Source organism: Daphnia pulex, chromosome 5 (genome assembly GCF_021134715.1).
Source record: "Daphnia pulex isolate KAP4 chromosome 5, ASM2113471v1".
Taxonomy (NCBI): Eukaryota; Metazoa; Arthropoda; class Branchiopoda; order Diplostraca; family Daphniidae; genus Daphnia; species Daphnia pulex.
In genome coordinates this window covers 3,841,680-3,857,291 of record NC_060021.1, presented here as the reverse complement: position 1 = coordinate 3,857,291, position 15,612 = coordinate 3,841,680, and the positions used below count along the sequence as shown (strand labels likewise).

Sequence of the window (15,612 nt, the reverse complement as noted above, 5' to 3'; positions counted from 1 at the left end):
TTACACTTGGCAACATCAATGATGGTGTGATCTTTTTCCCGCCCAAGTCTTACAGCATTCGTAAGTCAAGCACGACGAATCCTGTCCAAGACCTTATGTGCTTTTTTAGTCATATTTAGCAATTTTTTTCAAAGATGACCAACAATATAGTTCAAAACAACCCTTTTGGACTTTATATTCTGGTCACTGCTTCTGATGGAGTTTTTATAACATCTCTTAGTTCGTTTTTCAGACCGAAACTTCCTTTACCAATAAGTGAAACTAAAGAAGACTGTGAAACTCTGCTTAATTCCTGGATAGCAAGTAAAAAGGCGGTTGCCTTTAGGTAAATGTTAGAAGTATTGTTACAGTAACTGATTCTTTAAAACATCAACCTCTTTCTTCAAACATAGATGGAATTCTACCTCCAAGACGGAGTGGAACCTTTTTAGTTATTCGAAGGATTTCACTGATGGTGATGGAAGCACATTTTTAAGTCTGGTGTTGTAAACTGCTTTTCTGGTATGACATTTACATCAACAATTTCCTACTCTTTACTATTGTTTGGTTTTTGTCACAATTTACAGAGAGTTCGAAAGAAATTTCAGCTGAAAGGAACAAGCTTCTACTAGAACTTCATGGCAAAGAGTTGTTGAAGACAACTGTAGGAAAAAGAACAAACAGTTATCCAACATCAAAGTGTCCCACACCAGGAATAATGAAAAGTCCAAGAAAGTCTGTTAACGTTCCTTCTGTTCAACAATCAAAAGAGGTTTCTGCAGTCAAACAGAAAACAGTGCCTGTCAAGTCAAAATCAACTTCTCTGGCTAAACCAAAGGCAGCAGTTCCCTCGGCAGTTCCGTTCCAACAAAAGGCTATTGAATCACTGGTGCCAGAAAAACAGGGTGTAAAAAGAAAATTAGAATACCCTGAAAGTTCTGGTAAATTTGATCCACTTTAATTATCTGCCAAAATAATTTTACATTCTCACTTGATTGTTTAATAGACTCAAACTTTGAAGAAGAAAAGGAAAAGGATGATGACTTTTTTGGAAGTATACACTCAACTTCATCACAATCAAGGCAGATAGCAGATGTGTCTCCTAGTAATGAACATCAAAAAGAAACAAAGGTTCATAAGGATCAAGTCTTTGTCATCATAAGTGAGAAAGAAAACTCGGGTGCTCTGCCTTCTGGTAGTGACAATGTTCCAAATCTTGATTGCAAAGATATTATTCGAAGAACTAAAAAAAGTAAGTGCGTTATTATATTTATTTTTTTCATGACAATTCCTTTCTATTCACTTAACAATTTCCTTCCTTGTGATTTATTCAGGAAAATGAATCATTGAGGGAAAAAAATCGGGTTTTAGAAGAAAAGTTACTGACTACAATACCATTGCATCTAACGAATTTGAAAATATTGAGCTAAGAGAAAAAATTGAAGGTTTGGAGAAAGAAGAGCCGATAGTTCTTGTCCGAGGTATAATTTATATATTTTCAAATTTTGCGTGTGTATAAATGACCTTATATATTTATAGAGATGAAGGAAACACTTGAGGGAATGAAAAGTCTCGTTGGGATCATATCATCACCAGCAGTGCACAGTCAACTAAATGTACAACCTCCAGGTTTTGGTGTTCCATCGCAATATTTAAGTAGTCCATCGTCAAGTTCTTGCCACATCGGTGCAAAATTGGTAATAGATTTAAAAAAATAGTAAAAGGGCTTTATTTCTTAAATGCTTATTGTTAGTGTAGGTAAAACTATGGGGAGAAGTTTTCATCTGCGAAACTGTGCCTAAACAAGTGAAAACAATCTTGAAGTCTAGTGGTTAGACAGAGTTTTCTCGGAATCGCGCAGTTACTGTCATCTTGGAAAATTTATTTTCACCTGAGCAACTGGCAAATATGTCACTGTCAGGCAGAAAAAGTCCAGGAATTCCTGACGCTATTCCAAAACCGAAAATTCCGGACAAAATCCAAGAGGCTATTCACAGTAAGAAACCAAACAAGTTTATAGAGATTTACGATGTATTATAAATAACAATTTTATTTATTAGATTTCATGCAAGCAGCATGGGACGAAGCATTTTCAATCAAGGATGAAAAAGGGAGCGTTACGACTATGGCTGTTCTATCAACCACCCAAATCGATAAGGCAATTGGAACAAGGTTATTGGCCTGTCACACCCACCTAAAAAAGAAGAAAAATCCACAATCTCAGGAAGACCATGAATAGAAGATATCGCCTCTCACCAGTCTCGAAACCTTCTTTACTTTTTTTTTTGTTTTTCACGATTTGTTTTTGTGTTACTCTCTTAAAATGTTATCTATTACATTTTAAGAGAGTATGTGCTGCTGTGTTTTTAAACATGCCTTGTTAAACATCAAACATCTGTTCAGATGTTTCATGAAAATACAAAGACGAGAGAAAATATTTTGATTTATTTATTTAAGTTAATTTTATTAAAATATAGGTGTATTAGGCATAAATATATTTCCGGTAAAATAATTCATTTTTAATATGCTACAAATGAGCTTAAATTCAACTGTCTAAAAGTCCATTTTTAGCTCGAAAGAAAAAGCTAGGGAAATCTTAATTAAAAATACGTTGGAACTTTTCAACTAGAAGTCAGCTGTAGACAACCTAATTTGTAATGGCTTTTAGCTGTTTTTGTCCAGTGGGAAAAGGGACAAAAAAACCTCACTGTAAGCTTGGCATGATAAGCTAATAGCCCCCGCGTTGTAAGCTAACGGTCAGCTACAAACAGGCTGAAATTTTCGTACGGGTTGTGAATGAAATCTACACTCTGACAATCTGAAAATATTCGCAATGCAGTATCCGGAAGAAGTCAACAGACAGGGGGGATCAATGGCGACTGCGGTTGTTGTGCAGGTGATATAGCCCTTAAGAGACTTTCTTCTTTAGCCAATCGACAATGCCCTTTGGTTTTAGGAATGTGGGAAATGACTTGCGCTGGATGGGGAAGAAGTCCATAAACATCAGCAGAGGGGAATCTATGATAGATTACACCTGAACCTGGAACAGTAGCTCCACAAGAAAATTAACATGATGCGTGTGCACCCTACGCTGCAAATGTTCAGTAGATTCAACAATCATCAGCTAAAGAAGCCATATCGTGAGTGTGCACTCTACAATGCAAGCTTTAGTCGGGTATAAACTCATGAGAAGAAGAGTTTAAAATAGGGCAATAGATTTCAATCACCATGCGCCCCTGGGAGGGATCGAACCACCAGCCTTCCGGTTAACAGCCGAACGCGCTAGCCAATTGCGCCACAGAGGCATGCTGATTAGCTAACGACACCCATTAGGAAAGCAAAGAATACATTTTTGTGCAACTGCTGTGCTGTGCTGTGCTGGGCTGTTCTTCTTGTTTCTATTTCATAAACATCACGGATGTTTTTATGAATTCATTGATTTAATTAACTTTTCATGGTGTATTGGACCTTGATTCACATATCCTGTAAGAATAAATCGCTTTGAATAAGCGAAACAGTAAAGATATCAAATTCAAATTCATTGAAGTGGTGTTTTCCAGCTTATCAAAGCAGTATTTTTGATTTTTCTTCAACGCCAATGCAAGATATGACTTATAAGGAGTTATCTTGTCAATTATTCATGTGTGAGCGAAAAAGAAATGAACAACTATATTTTTACCTAAAAAGTATCATTCTTGAAAATTGACTTCAACTCCGTAGGTTGACTAGTCTGCTAAGAACTATAATTAATAGCTAAATAACGATAGCCGAGAATCGAACTCGGGTCATTTGCATGGAAGGCAACTATGCTAAGCACTATGCCACCATCACTTGATATGCGTGAGCGTCATCACTTTCGTATTGTCACATCTTTTTAAATTACAGAAAATGGACCAGTATTACCACTTGGTGACCTGGTATAGTGGTACATTAAGCATTCTCTATCACTATATCAAAGCAACCTCTCTAATTATGGTGCAAAGCGATGATCATTTAAATTCAGATAACGATATGGTTGTCAGGAGTTGACGCCTTAGCCTTGGCCATCCTGACCACATCATATGTACCTAAATTCCTTTTCACTACTGATGTGGCATATATTAAAACTTTTTTCTCCACTGGCTCGCGTCACTGGCTCATTGCACTGGAAGAGAGAAGAAATCCATAAACACCAAAGGGGAATCTATGATAGCAGCCGAACGCGCAAGCCAATTGCGACACAGATAAATGCTGATTAACTAACGACACCCATTAGGAAAGCAAACATTACGTTTTTACTACGTCCAAAAATAATAAAATCTTACAGTTGACTTCCGGTATGCCATAGGGTAGAGGTTATCACGTCGTCTTCGTAAGCTGAAAACCCTCAGTTCGTTCCTAGGTGGAAGCATCAGAAACGCTATGGGAATAAATAATATCCGAGGAAAAGTAAAAAAAAAGTATTAATAGTAGTGTATCCCATCTAGACGATTAGAAGTATAAGGCAACTGTGAACTCCTCACAAAGAACCAAACAATCATCATAAAACTTCGTTCACGGCTAGTGGACAGTACAAAATATGGTCAATTAAAACTTGATTGATAACATTGGAATAGACCCTAATTTCAGGCCTGGCTAGCTCAGTCGGTTGAGCATGAGACTCTTAATCTCAGGGTCGGGGGTTCGAGCCCCCTGTTGGGCGTTACATATTTGCAAATATTGTAGATTTAATTTAGATGTTGGGAGACCATCGTTAGTATTTTGTAGTTATTTCAGAAAAATTCAGTGTTGACAGAAAGTTTCCATAGTTTAGTGGTTATCACGTCGGTCTAACACGCTCAAGGACGTCAGTTCGATCCTAGGTGGAAACAGATAAGTATTTTTTAGAAAGACTGTCAATCAGATGCATATTCTGCATTTTTGCAAAGGCCATATTCCTTCCCGTACGAAAATGCTCGCTGCCCAAAATAGCTACCAGCTATCTACTAGCTAGTCCTAGATAGGGGAGTTTTTAGTTAGATAAGTTTAGCTTTCCCTATCTAGAATTAACTTAACATATGTAAGCTAGAGCTATTTAAGTATGAAATTGGATAGCTTATAGTTGTTTAGCCGCTTCATTACTTCGTTTAGCTTAGATATGTGAGTTGTGCAAACACAGTTATGTTATAGCAGAGAAAAAGCTAATCATATTTCGATTTTCCGTATACGAAAATTTTAGCCGATTGGCAACTGACCGTTAGCTATCGTGATGTATCTATATATTTTTATTTGGTTGAGTGAATAATATATACACATACATAGTTGATAATATAAACTTATGTCTTTATAATCATCGTAGACGGATATTTTTATATAAAATTAAAAAAAAAATAAAGAAAGAAAGAATTTTAAATATTTTAAGGGACTTACTAACAACCTTTTTATATATATACGCCCTAATAATAAGCCTGGCACCATTGTTTGAAATGTCAAACAGCACAAAAATCTCGTCTGCAAATTTTTTCACTTTCATATGTCATCATCCAATATTTGAGTTTTTTAAAGCGTGAATATGTCTAAAAGAAATGCCTGTGACACCGGTCTTTTACATAAGAAAACCGTTAAAAGACGAATAAAAAATGAATTGTTAATGGATGAAAAAGTAAAAGAGTTAAGAGTGATTGCAGCAAATGAGTTGTTGCAGTCAAATTGTGACGCCCTTGCCAGCCCACCAACACATTTGCTAGCGTCATCGTCGGTGATTCGGTCTTTACAACCTTCAACAAGTTCAAACTCTGAGGTAATTATCATTAAATGAGAAAACGGATTTCCAATAATAATCACTGATAATCATATGCTGCAGTCCGTCAAAAACCTATTTTACCAAAATAGAGATGGTAATCCAGTGTCTCAAGTGGTTCAATTAAACCATGGGGAGGTTTTCAGTGAAGACACAAGCGAGGTATTATACATTTTGCACAAAGTTTATTTTAAAGTATAATAAATATGGTTTTTACTTTTCGAAATAGATTGAAAATTATTATTCAGAAGTCAATGCAGGCAACATCGAACATCACCAACATGGGTTACTTCAAGATCAACATCACAGTAATTCTGACGATTCTGCTATTTCTGATACTCAAGATGATGAGGCTTTTACTTGCAAAACACTCACTCATCATCAGTCTGTGTACTGTGTGTTTGTTTCAATTATGTGGTCAATGAAAATGTTTCGAGGACTACAGAAATACATGTATCGAAGATTTTTCCATGAAATATATCTTTCTTCCATATTTTTTCTACTTGACTTCACTTATTATGAATTGACAGATGATTTTAAATACTGAAAAAAACAAACATTTTCACCACAGTTTTACATGTTGATTTATTAGTTTACACTTGGCAACATCAATGATGGTGTGATCTTTTTCCCGCCCAAGTCTTACAGCATTCGTAAGTCAAGCACGACGAATCCTGTCCAAGACCTTATGTGCTTTTTTAGTCATATTTAGCAATTTTTTTCAAAGATGACCAACAATATAGTTCAAAACAACCCTTTTGGACTTTATATTCTGGTCACTGCTTCTGATGGAGTTTTTATAACATCTCTTAGTTCGTTTTTCAGACCGAAACTTCCTTTACCAATAAGTGAAACTAAAGAAGACTGTGAAACTCTGCTTAATTCCTGGATAGCAAGTAAAAAGGCGGTTGCCTTTAGGTAAATGTTAGAAGTATTGTTACAGTAACTGATTCTTTAAAACATCAACCTCTTTCTTCAAACATAGATGGAATTCTACCTCCAAGACGGAGTGGAACCTTTTTAGTTATTCGAAGGATTTCACTGATGGTGATGGAAGCACATTTTTAAGTCTGGTGTTGTAAACTGCTTTTCTGGTATGACATTTACATCAACAATTTCCTACTCTTTACTATTGTTTGGTTTTTGTCACAATTTACAGAGAGTTCGAAAGAAATTTCAGCTGAAAGGAACAAGCTTCTACTAGAACTTCATGGCAAAGAGTTGTTGAAGACAACTGTAGGAAAAAGAACAAACAGTTATCCAACATCAAAGTGTCCCACACCAGGAATAATGAAAAGTCCAAGAAAGTCTGTTAACGTTCCTTCTGTTCAACAATCAAAAGAGGTTTCTGCAGTCAAACAGAAAACAGTGCCTGTCAAGTCAAAATCAACTTCTCTGGCTAAACCAAAGGCAGCAGTTCCCTCGGCAGTTCCGTTCCAACAAAAGGCTATTGAATCACTGGTGCCAGAAAAACAGGGTGTAAAAAGAAAATTAGAATACCCTGAAAGTTCTGGTAAATTTGATCCACTTTAATTATCTGCCAAAATAATTTTACATTCTCACTTGATTGTTTAATAGACTCAAACTTTGAAGAAGAAAAGGAAAAGGATGATGACTTTTTTGGAAGTATACACTCAACTTCATCACAATCAAGGCAGATAGCAGATGTGTCTCCTAGTAATGAACATCAAAAAGAAACAAAGGTTCATAAGGATCAAGTCTTTGTCATCATAAGTGAGAAAGAAAACTCGGGTGCTCTGCCTTCTGGTAGTGATAATGTTCCAAATCTTGATTGCAAAGATATTATTCGAAGAACTAAAAAAAGTAAGTGCGTTATTATATTTATTTTTTTCATGACAATTCCTTTCTATTCACTTAACAATTTCCTTCCTTGTGATTTATTCAGGAAAATGAATCATTGAGGAAAAAAAATCGGGTTTTAGAAGAAAAGTTACTGACTACAATACCATTGCATATAAAGAATTTGAAAATATTGAGCTAAGAGAAAAAATTGAAGGTTTGGAGAAAGAAGAGCCGATAGTTCTTGTCCGAGGTATAATTTATATATTTTCAAATTTTGCGTGTGTATAAATGACCTTATATATTTATAGAGATGAAGGAAACACTTGAGGGAATGAAAAGTCTCGTTGGGATCATATCATCACCAGCAGTGCACAGTCAACTAAATGTACAACCTCCAGGTTTTGGTGTTCCATCGCAATATTTAAGTAGTCCATCGTCAAGTTCTTGCCACATCGGTGCAAAATTGGTAATAGATTTAAAAAAATAGTAAAAGGGCTTTATTTCTTAAATGCTTATTGTTAGTGTAGGTAAAACTATGGGGAGAAGTTTTCATCTGCGAAACTGTGCCTAAACAAGTGAAAACAATCTTGAAGTCTAGTGGTCAGACAGAGTTTTCTCGGAATCGCGCAGTTACTGTCATCTTGGAAAATTTATTTTCACCTGAGCAACTGGCAAATATGTCACTGTCAGGCAGAAAAAGTCCAGGAATTCCTGACGCTATTCCAAAACCGAAAATTCCGGACAAAATCCGAGAGGCTATTCACAGTAAGAAACCAAACAAGTTTATAGAGATTTACGATGTATTATAAATAACAATTTTATTTATTAGATTTCATGCAAGCAGCATGGGACGAGGCATTTTCAATCAAGGATGAAAAAGGGAGCGTTACGACTATGGCTGTTCTATCAACCACCCAAATCGATAAGGCAATTGGAACAAGGTTATTGGCCTGTCACACCCACCTAAAAAAGAAGAAAAATCCACAATCTCAGGAAGACCATGAATAGAAGATATCGCCTCTCACCAGTCTCGAAACCTTCTTTACTTTTTTTTTTGTTTTTCACGATTTGTTTTTGTGTTACTCTCTTAAAATGTTATCTATTACATTTTAAGAGAGTATGTGCTGCTGTGTTTTTAAACATGCCTTGTTAAACATCAAACATCTGTTCAGATGTTTCATGAAAATACAAAGACGAGAGAAAATATTTTGATTTATTTATTTAAGTTAATTTTATTAAAATATAGGTGTATTAGGCATAAATATATTTCCGGTAAAATAATTCATTTTTAATATGCTACAAATGAGCTTAAATTCAACTGTCTAAAAGTCCATTTTTAGCTCGAAAGAAAAAGCTAGGGAAATCTTAATTAAAAATACGTTGGAACTTTTCAACTAGAAGTCAGCTGTAGACAACCTAATTTGTAATGGCTTTTAGCTGTTTTTGTCCAGTGGGAAAAGGGACAAAAAAACCTCACTGTAAGCTTGGCATGATAAGCTAATAGCCCCCGCGTTGTAAGCTAACGGTCAGCTACAAACAGGCTGAAATTTTCGTACGGGTTGTGAATGAAATCTACACTCTGACAATCTGAAAATATTCGCAATGCAGTATCCGGAAGAAGTCAACAGACAGGGGGGATCAATGGCGACTGCGGTTGTTGTGCAGGTGATATAGCCCTTAAGAGACTTTCTTCTTTAGCCAATCGACAATGCCCTTTGGTTTTAGGAATGTGGGAAATGACTTGCGCTGGATGGGGAAGAAGTCCATAAACATCAGCAGAGGGGAATCTATGATAGATTACACCTGAACCTGGAACAGTAGCTCCAAAAGAAAATTAACATGATGCGTGTGCACCCTACGCTGCAAATGTTCAGTACATTCAACAATCATCAGCTAAAGAAGCCATATCGTGAGTGTGCACTCTACAATGCAAGCTTTAGTCGGGTATAAAGTCATGAGAAAAAGAGTTTAAAATAGAGCAATAGATTTCAATCACCATGCGCGCCTGGGTGGGATCGAACCACCAGCCTTCCGGTTAATAGCCGAACGCGATAGCCAATTGCGCCACAGAGGCATGCTAATTAGCTAACGACACCCATTAGGAAAGCAAAAAATACATTTTTGTGCAGCTGCTGTGCTGTGCTGTGCTGTGCTGTGCTGTTCTTCTTGTTTCTATTTCATAAACATCACGGATGTTTTTATGAATTCATTGATTCAATTAACTTTTAATGGTGTATTGGACATTGATCCACATATCCTGTAAGAATAAATCGCTTTGAATAAGCGAAACGGTAAAGATATCAAATTCAAATTCATTGAAGTGGTGTTTCCCAGCTTATCAAAGCAGTATTTTTGATTTTTCTTCAACGCCAATTCAAGATATGACTTACAAGGAGTTATTTTGTCAATTATTCATGTGTGAGCGAAAAAGAAATGAACAACTAAATTTTTACCTAAAAAGTATCATTTTTGAAAATTGACTTCAACTCCGTAGGTTGACTAGTCTGCTAAGAACTATAATTAATAGCTAAATAACGATAGCCGAGAATCGAACTCGGGTCAATTGCATGGAAGGCAACTATGCTAACCACTATACTACCATCACTTGATATAAGTGAGCGTCATCACTTTCGTATTGTAGCATCTTTTTAAATTACAGAAAATCGACCAGTATTACCACTTGGTGACCTGGTATAGTGGGTACATTAAGCATTCTCTATCACTATATCAAAGCAACCTCTCTAATTATGGTGCAAAGCGATGATTCAGATAACGATATGGTTGTCAGGAGTTGACGCCTTAGCCTTGGCCATCCTGACCACATCATATGTACCTAAATTCCTTTTCACTACTGATGTGGCATATATTAAAACTTTTTTCTCCACAGCTCGCGTCACTGGCTCATTGCACTGGAAGAGGGAAGAAATCCATAAACACCAAAGGAGAATCTATGATAGCAGCCGAACGCGCAAGCCAATTGCGACACAGATGCATGCTGATTAACTAACGACACCCATTAGGAAAGCAAACATTACGTTTTTACTACGGCCAAAAATAATAAAATCTTGCAGTTGACTTCCGGTATGCCATAGTGTAGAGGTTATATGAAAATCCTCAGTTTGTTCCTAGGTGGAAGCATCAGAAACGCTATGGGAATAAATAATATCCGAGGAAAAGTAAAAAAAAAATATTAATAGTAGTGTATCTCATCTAGACGATTAGAAGTATAAGGCAACTGTGAACTCCCCACAAAGAACCAAACAATCATCATAAAACTTCGTTCACGGCTAGTGGACAGTACAAAATATGGTCAATTAAAACTTGATTGATAACATTGGAATAGACCCTAATTTCAGGACTGGCTAGCTCAGTCGGTAGAGCATGAGACTCTTAATCTCAGGGTCGGGGGTTCGAGCCCCCCGTTGGGCGTTACATATTTGCAAATATTGTAGATTTATTTTATATGTTGGGAGACCATCGTTAGTATTTTGTAGTCATTTCAGAAAAATTCAGTGTTGACGGTAATTTTCCATAGTTTAGTGGTTATCACGTCGGTCTAACACGCTCATGGACCTCAGTTCGATCCTAGGTGGAAACAGATAAGTATTTTTTAGAAAGACTGTCAATCAGATGCATATTCTGCATTTTTGCAAAGGCCATATTCCTTCCCGTACGAAAATGCTCGCTGCCCAAAATAGCTACCAGCTATCTACTAGCTAGTCCTAGATAGGTGAGTTTTTAGTTAGATAAGTTTAGCTTTCCCTATCTAGAATTAACTTAACATATGTAAGCTAGAGCTATTTTAAGTATGAAATTGGATAGCTTATAGTTGTTTAGCCGCTTCATTACTTCGTTTAGCTTAGATATGTGAGTTGTGCAAACACAGTAATGTTATAGCAGAGAAAAAGCTAATAATATTTCGATTTTCCATATACGAAAATTTTAGCCGATTGGCAACTGACCGTTAGCTATCGTGATGTATCTATATTTTTTTATTTGGTTGAGTGAATAATATATACACATACATAGTTGATAATATAAACTTATGTCTTTATAATCATCGTAGACGGATATTTTTATATAAAATTAAAAAAAAAATAAAGAAAGAAAGAATTTTAAATATTTTAAGGGACTTACTAACAACCTTTTTATATATATACGCCCTAATAATAAGCCTGGCACCATTGTTTGAAATGTCAAACAGCACAAAAATCTCGTCTGCAAATTTTTTCACTTTCATATGTCATCATCCAATATTTGAGTTTTTTAAAGCGTGAATATGTCTAAAAGAAATGCCTGTGACACCGGTAATAATAATAATAATAATGTATTTCACTTAATATAGCGCCTTTTCCATTAACATGATCAAAGGCGCTTTCTTTCCCGACGAGCACGTTGATCAATTACATCTCTAAATGCAACAGTTATTAAATGGGTCTTCAGGCGAGAGCGGAACTGGGCTAGGGAAGACGCAATACGGACATTCTGAGGAAGAGAATTCCAAAGCTGGGGAGCATACGTCTTGAAGGACCGGCAGCCATAAGTATTGGTACGGGACTTCATTGAAATTAGTCTATCACAGGCCAAGCGAGAGGAGACAGGTAGACGGAGGAGGGACGACAAGTAACGAGGAGCCAGACAGTGTAGACAACGATACGTGAGCAGCGTAATTTTGAAATCAATTCGAAATGCAATAGGGAGCCAATGGAGATCGAGGAGAATAGGAGAAATCGGGTCGCACTTTTTCGCGCCTTTAATGAGACGAGCCGCTGCATTCTGGACACGCTGGAGACGATCTGGTGATGACTTCGGCAGTCCCACTAGGAGAGAGTTGCAGTAGTCTAGTTGAGTGATGACAAAGGCATGAATAAGTTGAGCAAGTGCGGACTCGGTGAGGAATTTTCTTATTTGAGAAATTCTCCTCAAATGGTAGAAAGCCTTCTTGCAAGCCGAACGAACTTGAGCATCCATGGTGAGGTGCGAGTCAAGTATCACACCAAGACTTCTCACTGTAGAGACCGGTCGAATATCAGCGTCGCCAACAGTCAGGAAATAAGGAACAGGTTCAACACCCACATGCTTGGAGTACACCAACATGACTTCAGTCTTCGAGTCGTTGTATTTGATCATGTTTTGCGCACCCCATCTCCTCGTTTCAGCTATGCAGGCAGATAGAGAAGAAAAAGCTCGCCGTTGATCAGCACCATCTTTGGAGATCCGAAATGATACATATTTCTGGTCGTCATCGGCATACTGATGATCAGAGATACCATAGCTGGTAGATATTTCATGGATCGGGGTGGTGTATAGGATATACAGGACAGGACCGAGAACAGACCCTTGAGGAACACCAGAGGGGAGAAGAACAGCAGATGAAAATTGGCCTGACACACTGACAGATTGACGCCGATCCGAAAGGTAAGATTGAAACCATGCTAGCGTGGGGCCATAAATACCAAATTTAGCAGAAAGCCGAGCAATAAGGATCTGATGGTCAACAAGGTCAAAAGCAGCACTCTGATCAAGGAAGGCAACAACAGTAGCTACATCTTTTTCGTCAGCAGAAACAAGTAAATCATTACAGACTTTCAAAAGAGCAGTTTCAGTAGAGTGAAACGGCCTGTAGGCCGACTGCACGGGGACGAAGAGAGACTCAGATTCAGTTTCCAGATAATCATGAAGTTGTCTAACGACAACACGCTCAATAATTTTGGACAAAAAAGAAAGATTAGATACAGGCCGATAGTTGTTTAGGACATCAGGGTTCAGATTAGGCTTCTTCAACAATGGTGTCACGACAGCAAGTTTCATATCATCAGGGAAGACACCCAGCGAGAGGGACAGATTCACCAGTTTAGTTATAGGTGTGACAAGAATTTCAGCAACCTTCTTCAACAGAAATGTCGAAATGGGATCCAGGGGCGAAGACTTAGTTGGGCAGCGAGTAATCAAAGAAAGAACATCAGCACTCGTTACTGGGGCAAACTTTGTGAAAGAACGAGAAGTCATTGGTTGTTCGGTTACCGAAGTCGATCCAAAGACGTCTAGGCTCGTCCTGATGTCATGAATTTTCTTCAGAAAAAAGTCACCAAATTTCTCAAGAAGAGCAGGTAGATCAGTATGCGATGGAAGGCGAAGAGCAGGCTTCATCAAAAGAAACGAGTCAACAATCTTGAATAACGACTTCTTTCCGGTTTGCTCAGTAATCTTGGAATTGAGAAAATCCACTTTCGCAGAAGATATAAGGGATCTCAATTTGCTCAGAGCATGATGCAAAATCTCCTTGTCAATAGTCAGACTTGTAGCTTTCCAACGTCTCTCCAGCCTCCTAACTTCTTTACGAGTAGAGGCAATTTCTTGATTATTCCAGGGGTTGTCAGGCCGAATAGTGAATACTCTTTTTTGTAGTGGTGCATGTTTATCCAGTACCTCAGTTAAGCCAGCGTTGTACAAGTCTAGAAGGCGAGCGATGTCATCAGTTTCATCGGTGAGCAGAGGAAGGCAGAGAAGATCAGTAGCAAACCTATCCATGTCGATAGCTTTTAAGTTTCTGAGTGAGACAGTTTTCTTGGGTCGAACAGGGCGACTGGCATTGGCAAGCCAATGAACGGCATAGTGATCACTCAAAGGATCAAACACATCACAGTTTAGAACCAAACTATCCGCCGACCTTGAAATCACCAAGTCGAGCGTGTGGCCACTAATGTGAGTAGGGCCACTAACATGCTGAAGCAGATCACAAGATTCCAGAAAGGAAAGGAACTTTTGACACACTAGGTTAGACTTGGTGTCAACATGGATGTTGAAATCACCAACGATCAACAGCTTTGAGGGAGTAGGAAGAAGCAGCTCAAGCAAGTCAGCAAACTCAGTCAAAAATAGACTAGGGCTGAGTGAGGGAGAGCGATATATCACCACCAAGCATATCGTATTGCCATTCACAGAAAGAGATGCAGGAAGATATTCAAAAGACGCAGGCTTGAAGTCAACATTAAGGCCGTTTACACGAATCGAGTCACGAAAAAGTAGGGCGATTCCTCCCCCTCTTCCACTAGCTCTCGGGCAATGTATCGCTGAGTAACCAGCTGGGCACACGTCACGAAGTATAACGTCACCAATGTCTTCATTCAGCCAAGTCTCGGTGATAGCTAATAGATCTAGACCAGTAACAGTAATATGGTAATTGAACAAGTGTTTGTTGCTGACAAGAGATCTGGCGTTGGCGAGGCCGCAGAAAAGGAATCTTGATCTAGCTCTAGCAATCTTTGCTGATTTACCTCCCCTCATGCCACGACGCGAAGATGGGACAGCAGCAATGTAAAGAGATCTGATGCAAATCACTCACTCATCATCAGTCTGTGTACTGTGTGTTTGTTTCAAATATGTGGTCAATGAAAATGTTTCGAGGACTACAGAAATACATGTATCGAAGATTTTTTCCATGAAATATATCTTTCTTCCATATATTTCTACTTGACTTCACTTATTATGAATTGACAGATGATTTTAAATACTGCAAAAAAACACAAATTTTCACCACAGTTTTACATGTTGATTTATTAGTTTACACTTGGCAACATCTATGATGGTGTGATCTTTTTCCCGCCCAAGTCTTACAGCATTCGTAAGTCAAGCACGACGAATCCTGTCCAAGACCTTATGTGCTTTTTTAGTCATATTTAGCAATTTGTTTCAAAGATGACCAACAATATAGTTCAAAACAACCCTTCTGGACTTTATATTCTGGTCACTGCTTCTGATGGAGTTTTTATAACATCTCCTAGTTCGTTTTTCAGACCGAAACTTCCTTTACCAATAAGTGAAACTAAAGAAGACTGTGAAACTCTGCTTAATTCCTGGATAGCAAGTAAAAAGGCGGTTGCCTTTAGGTAAATGTATGCATCCGAAACGCTATGGGAATAAATAATATCCGAGGAAAAGTAAAAAAAAAAAGATTAATAGTAGTGTATCTCATCTAGACGATTAGAAGTATAAGGCAACTGTGAACTCCCCACAAAGAACAAAACAATCATCATAAAACTTCGTTCACGGCTAGTGGACAGTACAAAATA

General features: G+C 37.7%; 1 protein-coding gene, 4 long non-coding RNA genes and 4 other non-coding genes across 9 annotated transcripts; 7 read left to right on the top strand and 2 right to left on the bottom strand.

Annotated features, from left to right (window-relative positions):
* The first annotated feature begins 228 nt into the window (after positions 1-228).
* LOC124194006 lies at positions 229-828 on the top strand. Its single transcript, XR_006874558.1, has 3 exons — positions 229-325; positions 393-501; positions 567-828. It is a non-coding gene; the product is annotated as an uncharacterized LOC124194006 (long non-coding RNA).
* A 557-nt stretch (positions 829-1,385) lies between these two features.
* LOC124194022 lies at positions 1,386-1,761 on the top strand. Its single transcript, XR_006874565.1, has 3 exons — positions 1,386-1,460; positions 1,519-1,676; positions 1,738-1,761. It is a non-coding gene; the product is annotated as an uncharacterized LOC124194022 (long non-coding RNA).
* A 1,449-nt stretch (positions 1,762-3,210) lies between these two features.
* Trnan-guu lies at positions 3,211-3,284 on the bottom strand. The gene has a single exon. It is a non-coding gene; the product is annotated as a tRNA-Asn (tRNA).
* A 1,303-nt stretch (positions 3,285-4,587) lies between these two features.
* Trnak-cuu lies at positions 4,588-4,660 on the top strand. The gene has a single exon. It is a non-coding gene; the product is annotated as a tRNA-Lys (tRNA).
* A 789-nt stretch (positions 4,661-5,449) lies between these two features.
* LOC124193986 lies at positions 5,450-6,284 on the top strand. The gene is made up of 3 exons (XM_046587972.1): positions 5,450-5,737; positions 5,801-5,899; positions 5,967-6,284. Exons 1-3 carry the CDS (start codon positions 5,510-5,512, stop codon positions 6,282-6,284), a joined length of 645 nt encoding a protein of 214 aa, XP_046443928.1. The 5' UTR covers positions 5,450-5,509.
* Positions 6,285-6,558: 274 nt separating this feature from the next.
* On the top strand, positions 6,559-7,152 carry LOC124194024. The gene is made up of 3 exons (XR_006874566.1): positions 6,559-6,655; positions 6,723-6,831; positions 6,897-7,152. It is a non-coding gene; the product is annotated as an uncharacterized LOC124194024 (long non-coding RNA).
* Positions 7,153-7,722: 570 nt separating this feature from the next.
* On the top strand, positions 7,723-8,091 carry LOC124194025. The gene is made up of 3 exons (XR_006874567.1): positions 7,723-7,790; positions 7,849-8,006; positions 8,068-8,091. It is a non-coding gene; the product is annotated as an uncharacterized LOC124194025 (long non-coding RNA).
* Positions 8,092-9,540: 1,449 nt separating this feature from the next.
* On the bottom strand, positions 9,541-9,614 carry Trnan-auu. Its single transcript has one exon. It is a non-coding gene; the product is annotated as a tRNA-Asn (tRNA).
* A 1,282-nt stretch (positions 9,615-10,896) lies between these two features.
* On the top strand, positions 10,897-10,969 carry Trnak-cuu. Its single transcript has one exon. It is a non-coding gene; the product is annotated as a tRNA-Lys (tRNA).
* Positions 10,970-15,612: the final 4,643 nt, after the last annotated feature.